The 16,197-nt window shown below is 31.8% G+C and overlaps 1 protein-coding gene across 1 annotated transcript in view; it reads left to right on the forward strand.

Annotated features, from left to right (window-relative positions):
* The window catches only part of GALNTL6 (polypeptide N-acetylgalactosaminyltransferase like 6), a 1,082,002-nt gene that overhangs the window by 429,971 nt on the left and 635,834 nt on the right, over nt 1–16,197 (forward strand). Inside the window, exon 3 of the mRNA XM_063077473.1 lies at nt 12,202–12,340. Within this exon, the coding sequence (XP_062933543.1) occupies nt 12,202–12,340 (139 nt within the window). The remainder of the gene's footprint in view (nt 1–12,201; nt 12,341–16,197) is intronic.

Raw genomic sequence — 16,197 nt, forward strand, 5'->3', positions numbered from 1 at the left:
GATATTGAATCTCACCTTGCCTTCACGTCTGCCCTCAGGATCTTATAGCCTAGCTCCGCAATGAAACCCCATTTCTTCTAACAGACTGGCTGTGGGAATAAGTTGTGTAATCTTCTCTTTGAGATTGTTGATAATTGCTTTAAAGTAATTATTATTGTAAAATACTATAGCTTCAGAGAATATTTGTCAAGTTTAACTTCTATTTATGAATTAAATGTCTGATAGAGTGTGGTGATTTCAAAAAACATAACTGAATGATTAGGAATTAGTTGGAATATTAGACTAGAATTATCTAGGCTCATCTCCTACAAATGAGGAAACTGAAGGTAGAAGTGTAAAAGGATCCACCTGAATTACTCAACTTCTTACTAGGAAGGTTTGATAAAAAACTAAATTCTAGATATTTTTCTGCAACTTTGAATCCCTACACACATCAATACAATGCTACCACGATTGCAGTTTTGCCATCTGAATTCTGATCTCAGGCTCACATTCTGCAGCCAGAGTGCCAGATACCTGATGTCAGACTTGCCCTACAAGCCTCAATGACTCTCAGCCTCAGTTTCCAGGTCTGTAAAAAGGGGATAATGTACCTAACTAACAAAGGTATCATAAAGGTTACAAACAAATGTATATCAAAGTATTTTGCAAATTGTATGCCCAAAATAAAACTCAGTAGCAATACACTATCATTTTCTAACTCCTTCTCTTTAATTCTCTCACATAACTCTCTTCAGAATCAAACTGTCCAAAACAAAAATTTTAAAAACTAAATTTTATTTTATTAAAAGTAAAGTCTTCCATCTGAATTGGAATATCTCAACTTATTTTATCAATACTATATTTTGCAACATTTTCCCTTCATTGGCTTCCACTTTTCTCTCTGAATACATACATAAAATAGGATGGTTATTTTAAGATGTTTGTATAAAATCTGGATTTTTCCATTCATGACATTTCAATTTTTTTAATCATCTTTAGGATGTTAACTCAAAAAATTCCAATAACTTTAGAAACATAAAGAGCTAAACATTCCATTAAAATGGTGAATTGAACATATGTATTTTTCTGCTTTCCTTCTAGAGAAATGTTAATAAGAAATTAAAAGATTATAGATCCAGAGCACAGAAGAGAAAGGAAGAGAAGCAATGAGCATTTAGTAGATAATATATCTGTGAAAAAATGGAGAGCAGATGGATGCATGGTTCGTGATAAATCAGGGGAAAGGAAACATAGCCAAGTCCCCATGTGGAGGTGGGAGGAAAGAAGATTGTCCTGTGGAAATTCAAGGATGTCTGAATATGTCAATGCCAGTTATAGAAAAGGGTGAGATCAGAATATGGAGCTTAAAACTGGCAGCTTAACTGAAATTCTGTATGCCAAATAGTCAGCATCCCAATCCCACTCCTCTTACATAGTGGCCACCTCTCTGCTCTTCATTCAGTCACCCTACAGCAAAGCCTACTGGTAGACCAGCCTCACCCACCAGCCTAGAACTCTCAGTCAGTTCTGTGTTGACTGACAATTAAAAACAAATGCTGCAAAGATCACCAAACAGGAAAGTGTCCTGCACAAAAGGAAGAGCCAAAGCAAGCAAAACACCTGTGGTCAGGAGGAAACAAAAATGAGCAGTGACCAGAAAAACCAAAACTATTTCATTAACAACACAACATTTTAAAAGCAAATACTTAAAGAAAAAAATTAAAAGGGCAAAATTAAACCTTCATAAAAACACACACAAATTGTAACCCCCCTCCAAAAGACACTAATATGCATTGCAATGAATAACCATGTAAACATAGTATATTACTGTCTGTCTTTTTGAATAAATCTGTATTCAAAGTATGAAAGACAATAACAGTAAAGTAACAAAATGTGTTATCAACCTGTACAATAAAAATGAAAGTTGCCAATCACAGAAGATAGACCTGAGAAAGAAACTGGAAGGAAGGGACAGAAAAAGTAACACACCTATTTTACAGAGTAAGAAGTCAAGGTCTAGCTTACAGATAACGAAACTAAAATAAAGGTTTTAGGATATTATTCTAAAAACCAAAGCAAACATAGAGGAAATAATAAAAGAAAAGGAGAAAAGGATGGGAAATGAATGCTAAATCCTCAATTAACATTACCCCCAAAGTTTTGTGTATTCCTTTGTAATCCTTTCTTCAGTTCCTCTAGTTCTCCTCCTCTAACCCCTGGCAACCTCTGATCTGCTTTCAGTCACTACATTTAGTTATTAATTTGCATTTTCTAGAAATTTATATAAATAAAATAGTATAGTGCACACTCTATGCTGTCTGATTTCTGTCCTTTAGCAAAATTGTTTTAAGGGTCATCCATGTTGTTGTGTTCATTCCGTTTAATTGCAGAGCTGTGCTTTATAGTATGAACGTACCACAGTTTGTTTATCCATTTCCCTTTTGATGAACTACTGTTTGTTTCCAGTTTGGGGTTATTACAAATAAAACTGTAGACATTCACGTACAAGTCTTTGCATGACCGTAACACTTGCACTTTTCTTTGCTAAAAACTTAAGAGTAGAGTACTTTGGTCATATAGTGGTATACATTTAAATTTTTAGAAAACTGTCAAATTTCTTTACAAACAAAGTGTACCACTTTACATTCCAACCTGCAATGTACGACAGTTTCCGTTCTTCCACACTACTGCTCATTCTTGGTAAAGTCATTTTTTCAACTTTGGCCATTCTCATAGGCATTTCATGGAGTCTCATTGTGTTTTTAATTTGCATTGTCCTGATGACTAATGACTGACTCTTGAGATCAAGGAGTGTTATGTTTACAATGGCATTGACATACGCATTGTGTTTTTTCCCCTTCCCCTTATGTCCTTTCCTTAATTTTCTTGTGCAATTGCTGTTGGTGAATTTTGTCATAGTTTTAAAATGCTTTAATATATTTAACAATAGGAAGAGAGATTTTTGTTACCATGCCATAGTTTGTCATCTTTAGCAGAAGGTTTTTCCAGTTCTTGACTGTTGTCTTGCTTTATAAGTGCTTCACTGTAATTAGACTTCTTTCTTTCGGTTGATGATAGGTAGTTAGATAGGCAGATAATCATATTTACTTCCCAGAGGTTCTGCTTCTTTGATCAAACCCTAGACAATGCAATATTCTTAGAGGAATCAGAGAATATATTTCATACATATAATGATACCACAAAGTTTTTAATGTTTAAAATGAAGAATTATATAAACCAATATGAAAAACTCAATAGAAACTGTAAAAAATAAACTTGAAAAGGGATTAATATCCAGAATATACAAGGAACTCAAACACCTTCACAGTAAAAAAACAACTAATCCAATTTTAAAATGTGCAAATGAGCTGAATAGACATTTTTCAAAGGAAGACATAAAATGGCCAACAGGAACATGAAAAAATGCTCAACATCACTAATCATCAAGGAAATACAAATCAAAACCACAATGAGATATCATCTTACCCCATTTAGACTGTCTATAATCAAAAAGACTGAGAATAGCAAATACTGACAAGAATGTGGAGAAAAGGGAACTCTCCTGCACTGTTGGTGGGACTGTAAATTAGTAAAGCCATTATGAAAAACAGTATGGAGGTTTCTCAAACCACTGCAGGTAGAACTACCAAATGATCCAGCAATCCCACTTCTGGGTATATACACAAAGGAAGGGAAATCATCATGTGGAAGGGATACCTGCACTCCCATGTTCATCACAGCTCTATTTACAATAGCCAGGATATGGAACCAACCTAAATGTCTATCAGTGGATAACTGCATAAGGAAAATGTGGTACATATACACAATACAATACTACTAAGCCATAAAAAAGAATAAAATTCTGCCATTTGCAGCAACATGGATGAACTTGAGAAAATTATGTGAAGTGAAATAAGCCAGGCACAGAAAGAGAAATAATGTATGTATTCAGTCTGAAGTAGAAGGAAGGAGAGAGAGAGAGAGAGAAAGAGAGAGCATAGTAAATTACTGAACTATCATAGGGAGAGAACAGACCTATGTTTACTAGAGGTGGGAAAGAGGGAGTGGGAGGGGGGTTAAGGAGTAATTGGGTAAGGGACACAAAGAATAATTACAATTTGTAATGATAAACATGTTAATAATGTTGATTGAACACCACATACTGTACACAAATACTGATAGTCAACTCTGTAACCCATAAATACGTATAATATGTTTCAATTCAAAAAAAGTTAAAATTATAAACTAAAAAAGAGCATTATTATCATTAGTGATTGATGACTGAGAAAACCCTGTAATTGCATGTATATAAGTAGAACCTATACTCACTAGTGATGAATGAAACTAAAGATGATTGAGATGTTAATAGGAAATATTTCTTAACATGGTTTCTCCTGTATTATCTCAGACAAGGAAGATTTATCAAGATAATTTGCAGAACTATACAATCGGGAAATAAAATCTTATCACAAGCCCACATTGAAAGTTGAGAAATGATTGAACACTCAGATTTCTGAACAACATGTCTATTTTAAACATAATCAATTCCTAATTTTGTTTATGGCAAAATCTTCTTATCAGCAACATCAGTTTGTACACATAGATTTATACCTTCCCTTTAAAGATTTATGCTCAGCATAAATATAAACACTACTTGCTATTTTAACTCTTTATACATTAAATAAAAAATCATGCAATGCTTTTTATGTAATGTAATGAGACCTGTCTCCATATATTAGGCATATTAGACAACTCTCTTTAAAAATGAAGTGCCATTTTTATGGTGCAGACTTTATGCAAAATGGTATAGAGGTTCTTCAAACAATTATGGATAGACCTACCATATGACCCAGCTATTCCACTGCTGGCAGTATACTCAGAGGAATGGAAATCATCATGTCAAAGGGATATTTGTACTCCCATGTTTACTGCAGCACTATTTACAATAACCAAGAGTTGGAACCAGTCCAGATGTCCATCATCAGATGAGTGGATATGAAAACCGTGGTATATCTACACAATGGAATACTACTCTGCTATAAAAAAGAATGCAATACTAACATTCAGAGCAACATGGATGGACTTAGAGAAAATTGTATTAAGTGCAATAAGTCAGGCACAGAAAGAGAAATACCACATGTTCTCACTTACTTGTGGAAGCTAAAAATAAATAAATAAATAAATAAATGGTGGTGGGGAAAGAAGACACAACAATCACAACAATTCCTTAACATGTTAAGACAAGTTAACAGATATGATGTAGATGGAGGGAGAGGAGAAACAGGGAGAGGAGAAAGAGGAACTGGTAAAGGGACACGAAACTCAACTACAATGTATATTGAGAAGGTAAAATAAAAAAATAATATAAAAAAACTAAATAAAAATTAAGTGCCATTTTTAAATAAGAAAATGTGGAGTTAATATTATCAATGACTAGTTATTATTATTACATAATTGCATTATTATTTTTATGTAACCAACCTGTTCTGGTTTATTCTATAACCAAATATGTATACTTTTGATTTTTTCCAACTATGTTCTCATTCTTTAATACTGCTGTGAGTATTCTAGTTTCTTTCCATTTCCAAATACATTTTCGATTCAGTTCCTCAATCTCACTACACATAGCAACCCCCTCCCACCCACCCCCACACACAAATATAACATACTACCACCACCACCATCGACAACAACAACAAAACCTCCTGGGATTTCAACTTGGATTGCTTCTTAAATCAGTTATCAATTCACAGAGAACTGACCTTGTAAGATACCTTTTCCAATTCCATCTATTTATTTCATTAATTTCTCTCAGCCATATTTCCTATAGTTTAGTGTGGAGAAAAGCCATACACATATTTTATTAGATCTATTCTTAACTTTTTTATATTTTACTGATATTTTAAATGATATTTTAAAATCTTTATTTCAAATTTGTTGTTAGAGCATAGAAAATTCATTATTATTGACCTTTATCAGCAACAACCTTGCCAATGTATAGTATTTAAATTTTATTGAAATCTTCGTACATATTTATGTCATCCGAAATATCAATTTTTAATTCTTCCTTTATAATCTTTATAGCTTATATTTCTTTTTCATGCCTTATTTCATTTTACAGTATCAATAGATAGGATCAACAGATGGATCAAGATGAATAAAGGTAGTGATATTTGACATTATTATGTTTCCAACCTCAGGGGGAAGGTGCTCAATATTTCATCAATGATGTATGACATCTACTCTATTTTTATCATGAATACACTTTATCATATTAACATAGACCCTCATTACAGAAGCTTCCTTTTATTCCTTGGTTTCTGAAAATTCTCGTTAAGAATGTGTGTTGAGTTTTTTCAAATGAATTTTTTGCCAATATTGAGATAATAACATGACCTATCTTTTATTCTGTTAATGTGATGAACTAATTGATTGATTTTAAATGTTAAACCAACATTGTATTTCTGGAATAAATCCCATTTCATCATGATATATTATCTTTTAAAATACTGATAGATACAATTTGTTAATATTTTGATAGGGATTTTTTTTTTAATTTATTCTCATGAGAGATGTAGGTCTATAATTTTCCTTTCCTGTAATGCCCTTACCTGGTTTTGACATCAGACTCATGGTGGTATCAAAAAGAGATTTCCTCTGTTTTCTAAAAAAATCGTGTAAAAATGCTATTATTTGTCACTTAATGTTTGAAACAATTCACCAGTGAAACCATTTGGGCCTGTAATTCAACTTTTTAAAAACAGATAAATGACTATTTTGATATTAAATTTCTTCTTCTTAATTTTGGTAAGGGTTTTTTTTTTTTAAGAAGTAATCTTTTTCATTTAAGTTTGAGTATTTGTTTTCTACATGTATCATTTGTTATATAACCCTGAAACCATCCTTTTTCTGCTTTTTTGTTACATAAATAGAAAATGTTTATTATTTTATTTTTTCTCTATTGTTTGGTTTTGTGTTAAATACTCTGGTATTACTTTTAGTCATTATCTTAAACATTTCAGTATGGACTATTGACTTATTACACTTCACTCTCATTAGGACTTTTTTACTTCCAGAATAATAAAAAACCAACAATACACTACTTTTCTGGCCATGTCTCTTACTGCTCCATCTTATAAAAACCGTACACTAGCTATACCATAGTTGGAATTCCTAATCACACTACTTGCTGTCAGTTTTCTGTACCAGGCCTGTGACACTCTTTTTCTGATGTCTTCTTATATGTCTGCATAAGGGTCCCATCTCATCAAGACACATCCTTTGTCCTTCTCATAGTACAAAGCACATTAATTCATTTCTCCAGTCATTCATTGTGCAGGTATTTTGGGGAGCAAACCATGTGATAAGTACTATGTTAATAATCCCTCACTCAAAGATATCAAGACACAGTACCAGCCTTCAAAGATGCTGTAGGTTATTACGCTTGTATTTTAAATCACAATGATCTGTTTTTATTGTTTCCTCTTAAACTTGATGTGAAAGGCAATAACTGTGATATCCATTATTTAATTCCCAGCCCCTGTCTCAGAGCAGGTGCTAGTATGTACTTTTGAATAAATAAATGAACATTTTCCTTTATTTTCACTGTAGAATAAGCCCAAATCCTTAGCACCTCATTATTTGTATACCACTTTAAATTATATATTGAGTACCTACTACGTGGCAGTCACTCTTCTAAGTGTTGGGGACATTATGTTGAACAGTAAAAAGTTCCTGCTTTAGTGGAGCTTACCATTCAATGGGGAGATGGTCAGTTAATAGGCAAAAATATACATTTACAGGAGCAAGTAATATATGGTAAGATAAAGCAGATGTGGGAAATAGAGAGGTGCAGCAGTGGTGGGGTTGTTTTGATCATGTAGTGCTGATTAAGTTGTGTTATTATGCAAGATATCTCCAAGGAAATAATGTTTGAGCAGTGGTCTGACTATATAAATTCTTGAGTGTTTCAACTATTTTTCCTCAAGACCACTCAGGAAAAGTGTTAAAACACTGATTTCCTTATGTTATTCTTATACTCTAAATATCTTAAAGTGACAGAATTTTTTTCCTCTGAGATAAATGTGCTTTATCTCTCAGTATTCCATCTATATCTATTTAGATAGATTTATTAATCATTTTCCAAACAGTATATTTCAAATTTATTTTCTGAACAGATTTATTCGCCCCAATTCCTTCTTATGCAAAGTCTCCCAGACCTTTCAAAACAATTTTAATCCTCTTTTTTTCAAGTTTGCGCTGAAATCTCACTTTTTCTAGGTGGAGTTTCCAGCCAAGAATAAATTCCTCGGTTTGCTAAAATTTTGAAACTCTTCTATGGTCTATTGTACAATTCATTCAATTTCACAAACGACATGTTTCCTCTTCACAACAGCTGTTTTATAAGTTTGCCCAATATCTTTCTAATCAGGATATTTCTAGCTTTTTCAGGCCTGCAGTCACACTATACACATTTTCAATTTCCCTACCCAGTGGTGCACATAGTGGGCAATCAATAAACATATCAAAAATTTATAGCCATATGAAGTTACAAGACTGCCATGCTAAATAAAATGTCATTTAGCTGGGGAATAAATACCAGGTGCATTATGAGGAAATTAACATAAACTCCATGTTAAGTATCTTCTATCTGCCTTGAATATACATAGAATCAATGACATATTTGTAAGACTTACCAATTTTTCTGCTTATTACTTAGATATTTAGACATAGTATTTAATTTTTGTTTTGAGTATTAAAAATATCTCACTTGCACCTTTTATACTGTTTTAAACAATGGCAGATGGTACACTAATTCTCATATTTACAGAAAGAACTCTGGTTTGAAATTACAATTGATAATAGTAAGTTTTATTAAAAAATTTTTAAGTGTTAAAATAGTTTATCTAGGGACTAATAACCACTATTAAGATCTTTGAATATTATCAGTCATTCAACATAAACTTTCTGTTTTTGTTTGGAGTTTTTTGCTTTGTTTTGTTTTGCTGTTTACAAAAGAAATGTCAAACCAAATAGGATGTTATAGACCCTGAGGCTTAACAAATTAAAACTTAAGATAAGTTGGTAGAATTTTCAGTAAAAAAGTGCTGGCTCTGTCCATAAGAACACAAAGTTTTAAAAACTGTTTTCATAACTGCAATGAGGAAATCACTAATATGTCATAATTGGTGACTCATGAGTTTTGTTTTATAACTTAAGGGAATCACTCATACATGTGAAAAGACTTGTCTCAGGAGATTTAACAATCTGAACTCTAAATTGTAGTACAAAGAAAATGGATTTTCCTTTGATTAACAAGTGTTTCAATGAATGTATAGCTTCAAATTTTTCTATTTGTAGTCTTAAAAGTGACTGATTCTAAAATCCCATCATTAAAAATATCCCTAGAAAAAATATTCTAAAGAATGCTCAGGTGTATGCATGCATTTCACTTCTGACATATAAATTTTTTAAATAAAAAGTTATTGAAGAAAGCAAAGGCCACTTTGCACTACAATTTTCTCATTAAATAGGATTTATGGAATCACATACATCTAGTTAATACCAGAGAGTATATAAGGTCAAAAGATTTTCTCTAGCTAATTTGGTCATTTGTGGGAGAGAGATTTAAACATTTCTCCAGGTTTGATGGCTAATTGCTAATTGTGGAAATGCTAGTGAAAATACTAGTCTCTGTTTTGTTTGCTTAAATGTAACTTGAGTAGAAAAATGAACATTATTTTATAGTGTAACTAAGTGTGTTGAGTCAAAACATGTATGTAAAATAATCTAACACAGTATTTTGTACATAGTTAATATTCAATAATTAGCAGTTGTACGAATGAAACTTCTGAATGACATTTACTTTCCATTTAAGTTGAAAAATAGTGAGTGGCATTTTCTCCTAAGAAATCAAACAAGGAAACAGGCAAGATCCAGTATTTTTGTTTTGAGGCCCAAAGTGAAAGACTTAGAAATTTTTGTTTCTCCCCCTTAAATTGGAGAGATTTTCAGTTTGCTTCTTGATCGTGTTATTTCTTATCAGTTTCCAGCTGTTCGATCTTGCCTGTGAGCTCTACTGAAATTAATGTCATTAGGGAAAAAGCAAGAAGCTAAAAAAAACAAAAACAAAAACAAAAACCCAATACTTTTTTTTTTTCAAGGATCACTGACATAGAAATTAAATTTCCCAGCAACGGATTTAATTACAGTGATTAAAATCAAATAATATGTTTGCAAATCAAAGGTTAAAAATATAAAAATCTCTAAAGATTTGAGAAAACATTTTGTAAACTTTAATATTCTGTTAATACAAAACAACCTTTTGTTAAAAGACAGCCGCAGGATTCTTTCTTAACATGATAGGTTAGAAACACACACAAATTATCCAGTATTCAGCTTAACTTTACAATAATTAGCAGCAATCACATTAAAGTCAATACCAGAGTAAATACCTGTTGACACTAATGTTAGTTCTTGTTAACTATAGAACTAAATGAGAGATATGTGTGAGGTATTTATTAGGAAAAGAGGAGGCAATAAGTATTACCAAGTGAATGAAATAAAATGATTGGTAAGTGGAAAACACTAGAGATTAAAAAAAAATATTAGAAATAATTGGTTCAGTAAGATGACTGATTAACAAAATACAAAAATCAATAGCGTTAGTACATGTCATTTAGAAAAATATAGAAGAAAGGATATATGCACAATACAATGAAGAAAAAATATACATAGAAAAATTTACCAAAAAATGCACAGGACTGAAATAAAGAAAAGTGTATGAAATTCCACTGGGATCCAAAGGAAGAATGCTTGAAAAATGGTTAATATATATAATAATAGTCTTTTCCTAAGGATTAACCAATAAATTCAATGTAATCTCAAAAACAAAATCCAGAGGGCCATTGTATTAAATGGTTTACATAGAAAAATAAACATGTAATATTAGTCTGAATAAGAATATGGTAAGTGAGAAATGGCTTTCCCAGATATTAAGATATGTTACATTTCCAATGTAAGAATTGACGTAATGGCAGAATGTCATGGAAATTTCTAAATATGCACAAGCAAATATATGGAAATTTTGTTTGTGGTGTTTTAAAGCAGAGAAGGGAAAGGCAAAATATTCAATTAATGATGTTTCTTCTACTGCCTATTTGTAAAAAAATAAAAATGATGCTTACCTCACTTCTCACATCAAAACAAATTTATATGGTTCAAAAATTTTAATAGATAAGACAAAACTAAAAAGTTAGTAAAACTCTGAATTCATAAATAGATATTAAAAATAATATTGGGGTAGGGAAGGATCTTTTTCTAAATATAATACATAATTCTAAATATAATACATAAGTGAAAATCTATGAAAGGAAAAATAAAATTATCTGCATGGAAAAAATTTCAAATTAGATTTAATGAAGTAAACAGAAAATATTTGCAACATATGTAATTAACAAAGATTTAATAAAGGTAATATATAGAAAGCTCTACATAAATTTTAAAATCCCTGAACAATCATTTCAATGTAAGAAATACAAATAATAAAAAATAAGAAATTAAGAATCTTATCAGTAAGTCAAGAAAAGGCAAATTAAAATACAATTAATATATATATTACCAATGGATTTGGAAATATTATCCAATATTTCTGACAATGTATGAAAACTCTCATCCTCACTTTAAAGATACTCCAGCAATTTCATTTCTAGAAATCTATATTTCCCCTTCCAATAATACATAACTGGAAAAATATAAGCAAATATATTCATTTCAACATTGTTTATAATGGGAAAATTAGGAAAAATTAGAAATAATTAAAAAATATGTCTTCAGTGAGATGGTGTAAATTGGAATATAACAAAATAATATCAAATAATAGAAATAAATAAGACAATATACAATTATTTTGGAAAAAATCAAATTATACAGCAGTATGTGTATTAGAATCTGCCAAATGTTAGGAAACATACATTGAAAATCTTTGCAGTGGTTCTCTCTGGAAGGTGAGATTGCACTTCCTTTTTCTGTGTTGTTTAGCATAGTGAGTATATTTTATTTTCCCAAATAAAAAAATAAAATAAAATAACAAAATAAAGTCTTACTTCTAGCAACTTCTGTGGAGCACAGGCAGCACATATATTCAAGTCTTACTGTCTGTTCTATAAAGTAAAATGGTTTTTATGCAGATGATAATCTCAATTTGTTTTTTCCTGCTAGGGAAAGGTGAACACGGGAAACCTTACCCCCTTACTGAAGAGGACCATGATGACTCAGCTTACAGGGAAAATGGTTTCAATATTTTCGTTAGCAACAATATTGCTTTAGAGAGGTCCCTGCCAGATATTCGCCATGCTAAGTGAGTATCAACATATCATGGTGGGTTGGTTTGTTTATTTGTTTGATTATTCTATCATTTTTAATGTACATCACTGTGAGATCTGTGACCAAGAATTTTGTCCTAATAATTTTGAAAAAAACTTTTCTATTTCATAGTCTTAAATATAGTTGATTTAAATTTGAATAACCTTCCTTTAAGATTTCAAAAGAATAACTACTGAATGTCTAAAACTTCATTCAATACACAATTTTGTTGATCGTATTATCTCTGTTAAAATAAAATATTTTAAGATCATGTCCCCACGTTTTACCTTCGGTCATGCAAATTATGAAGCAAACATTTTTCTCTGGCTATTAGTGCTGTCAGCTCTGTCTGCATGTGTATGTCTTCTATGGGCTTCATTCATTGTTGTTAAAGAACGCCTAAAATGAATGCATCCAAAATCTAAAGGTAATGATTGCTTGTCCATTTTCTGTCTCTTTCTGAACTGCTTGTGTCTTGTCAATTGACAGTTCAATATTTATTGAATCATAGCTAAATATTACAGTGTCGATGGAAACAAGAATACTACTACATATATATAGTTAACTGAAATCCATCTTCTCTTTACCTACCCCTATCTACCTCTAACATTGTGTATTGTGACTTTTGTTCTAATCTGTTATGGTTTTCCTGATAGCACAAAAGATGCCAAAGGGATGCCAAGAGCATGGAATGTGATCAGAATTTGTAACGTGGCATTGCCATGCATTTTTGATAAGTCTGTGTAACTGTACTAATACCTGTCCACCTACCTCAATCTCCCTTTGGAAACACTGGTGTGAGAGAAAGAAAATCAGAGAAAATAAAATCAAGGCAATTAACACAAATAAGGATTAGCAATCTGAATTAAGCGAGTAATGTGAAGTAAATAAAACTCTTAACTTTGTGCAAAGATAATTAACCTTTAGAAAAAAAATCAGTATATTATGGCTTGGGGACTGTCTTCTAGTTGCCATATTGTGTCTTTATAAATTTATTTTAAAATATAAAAGAATTACTAACTTTCTCCTCAGATTTTATGTGAATTTGCATTTCCCCATATACTTAAGCAGAAGATTAATGTAAAGAACAAATCAATTATTTTCCAAACTGAATGCTTTATACATTGGTCTGGGCCTTTTAGCTGGCCAAATGATTCCCAGGTTACCTGAAATTAGCTACAGCTACAGGAATTCCCACTGACCGAGAACATTTCTAGTTATGGGGAATTTTAATACCTAATTATACACCATCAAAGATGCATTGAATTGCATTGTTGGCATAATAAATATGCTCAGAGAATAATTTCCATCCACCTCTTCCCCACCCCCACACTTCCAATCTTTTAATGTGTATTCAAGTAGAAAAAATTGCAGGTGGAAACTGCAGAAAATCACTGGAGTCAAAAGAAGGCTAGATTCCCATTCTTCTCAGAAAGGTGTATTTTTGGTATAATCACCACCTTTCAAGAAAAGATATTCTTAGCTAATAATGAAAAAGAAGACAGAAAGATGAAAAGAAAAAATATTTTGAAATTTTTATTAGAATTACTGAGTGTAAAGTAAGAAGAAAGGCTAATTCTAAATGTTAAGGAGGAAAAACATGGCTAAAATATAGTCTGACCATTTCCTCAGTTAGTTACTGAGGCTGTACATCTAATAGAGTTAACTTGATCTTCGTTTTAAAATATATTAGTAGTACTTATGCCACCATGCTATTCTATAGGTAACTCTTTTTGTATACTCCCGTGCTCTGTACCCATTCATATTCACACATTTAGTAAAAATGTTCGTGGTACTAAACATTTTGATATGCTTAGTGCACATCCTATCGCACTGTGAAGAATATTCACAACAAGTTGTTTCAGGAATCCCAATCTATAAAGCATTCTGCTTTTATTTTTCCTACTCTTTTCTTCTTCACTAGTACAAAAAGGAACTGTTTTGACTTTACAGATTTCCAGAAGTAGGAGCCATGAATTGACATGTGTGCAATAATTTGATCATCTCACTTAATAAAAAATTTGAAGCTTTTCACTTATGTTTTGAAATTTATTATATTGTTTCCATTTTTTTTAGCATCTCCCTATCTTGCAAATTATTTTAGTTTTTCATACCATCTGTACTTTGGTATTGTAAAATTTTTACTCTTTTTTCATACGCCTAGGCCTACATTTTTGGTTGACTTTTGTATTTTTTTGAAGATACACTTTACGTATTTTAAACACTTACTCTCTTCCGTTAGTGTCAAGTCATGTCTGTATACATAGTGCTTGGAGCGCTGGTTAGCTCAGTTGGTTAGAGCCTGGTGTTGTAACACGAAAGTGAAGGGTTTGGATCCCCTTACTGGCCAGCCGTCAAAAATAAAATAAAATAAAATAAACCCATAGTGCTTGGGCTCAGCCTGAAATCTGTACTTAGAAAATCTTATCTTTATATTTTATTTAATTCAAGGTTGATAAGAATTCACTATGAATGCTTCTGAATGACAAATCTTCAGTCAATGGATATCTTGCTGGACTGGCTTTATTTTACCACGCTTTAATTATTTCCCCACCTATATGTGATTGTGTATGGTCTTCCTATTCAGTCACCTACCTGGATGCTATATGTATGCTTTGTATGCTATAGAATATCTTAATTGACTCCCAGTTCAAGATGAGAGATATAAGACATCTATTTGAAATACAAAATACGTATAAAATAGGGAAATAGAAAACTATGGAAGAATGGCCTACATATATAAGAAGTTCTGATAAACATGCACAAACATCTTGTTAGTAATATAAAACTGAAGAATATTTGAGCAACTATTACACTCCCTGGGTATAAAAAAATTCATCAACAGTTATCACAAACACTCCCCAAAACATGACATAACGAATGTGTATAAGAATTCACATCTATGAAAAGAGCAAATACATGTGATTAGGAGACATTACAATAAAAGTGTTAAAGTAGGCTTCTCAGGGGATTCACCTAAACTTATCCTTGATATGATATCCTTCGTATTTTTGCTATTTTAAAAGTATACATGTTTATAGAGATAAATATTCATGAACATACATATTATTCAAGATGAATTTATAAGGTGGCTGAGAAGCTGAGATATTTTAAAATTAAAATAGTGTTACTTTGTATTGTGGTTTTTCCTTTTCATTTCTTTTTTATATCACTGATGTATATAGATAGGAGAAGTTTTAGCTTCATGACTTTGAGAATAAATGTAGTATCATGTGTTGAGAGAAAACTCTGTGATATTTCTTGAGAAAACAGAATTTTTACAACTTCTTGGATTACATGATCACTTTAGTAGTGTTACAGTTATGTAGGACTAATACATCACATGCCTGTTTCCTGTAAAACTACAGAACCAATTGAGAGATAGTCTCAGGAATGATTTAGTATTAAAATATTACCTTTATCATTGATGAGATTCTACTGGCAGGCATGATTTAGATGTGGGCCAAGTGTGATACCTACTACTGAACTCCTGAAAGAGGCACATTCAGCCTTCAAGTCACAGACATTACCGGGCAACATAAGGGCAATTGTAAAACTTAAGGCATGGAGCACAGGCAAGCAAGTTCCAAAGCAGAAATCACTTATCCTCCTTTCTCCAGGAAAGAATATCTGAGAAAATGGAGAGAGGCCAGGAGTGTTAATATAACAGCTGTCCCACCACGTGGGAACATTTTTAGAGAAAAGGAGTTTCCTCCCTTGATAAACAGCACATAGTACTTATACTGTACACAGAGAAAAGGCAGCTTGACAGACACAGACTTTGGGGTAAATTTTTTATTTTTCTTGCCTTTATTCTAAACATTCCTGCTTTGCAGGAAGTATGTTGACCAA

Source organism: Cynocephalus volans, chromosome 13 (assembly GCF_027409185.1).
Source record: "Cynocephalus volans isolate mCynVol1 chromosome 13, mCynVol1.pri, whole genome shotgun sequence".
Taxonomy (NCBI): domain Eukaryota; kingdom Metazoa; phylum Chordata; class Mammalia; order Dermoptera; family Cynocephalidae; genus Cynocephalus; species Cynocephalus volans.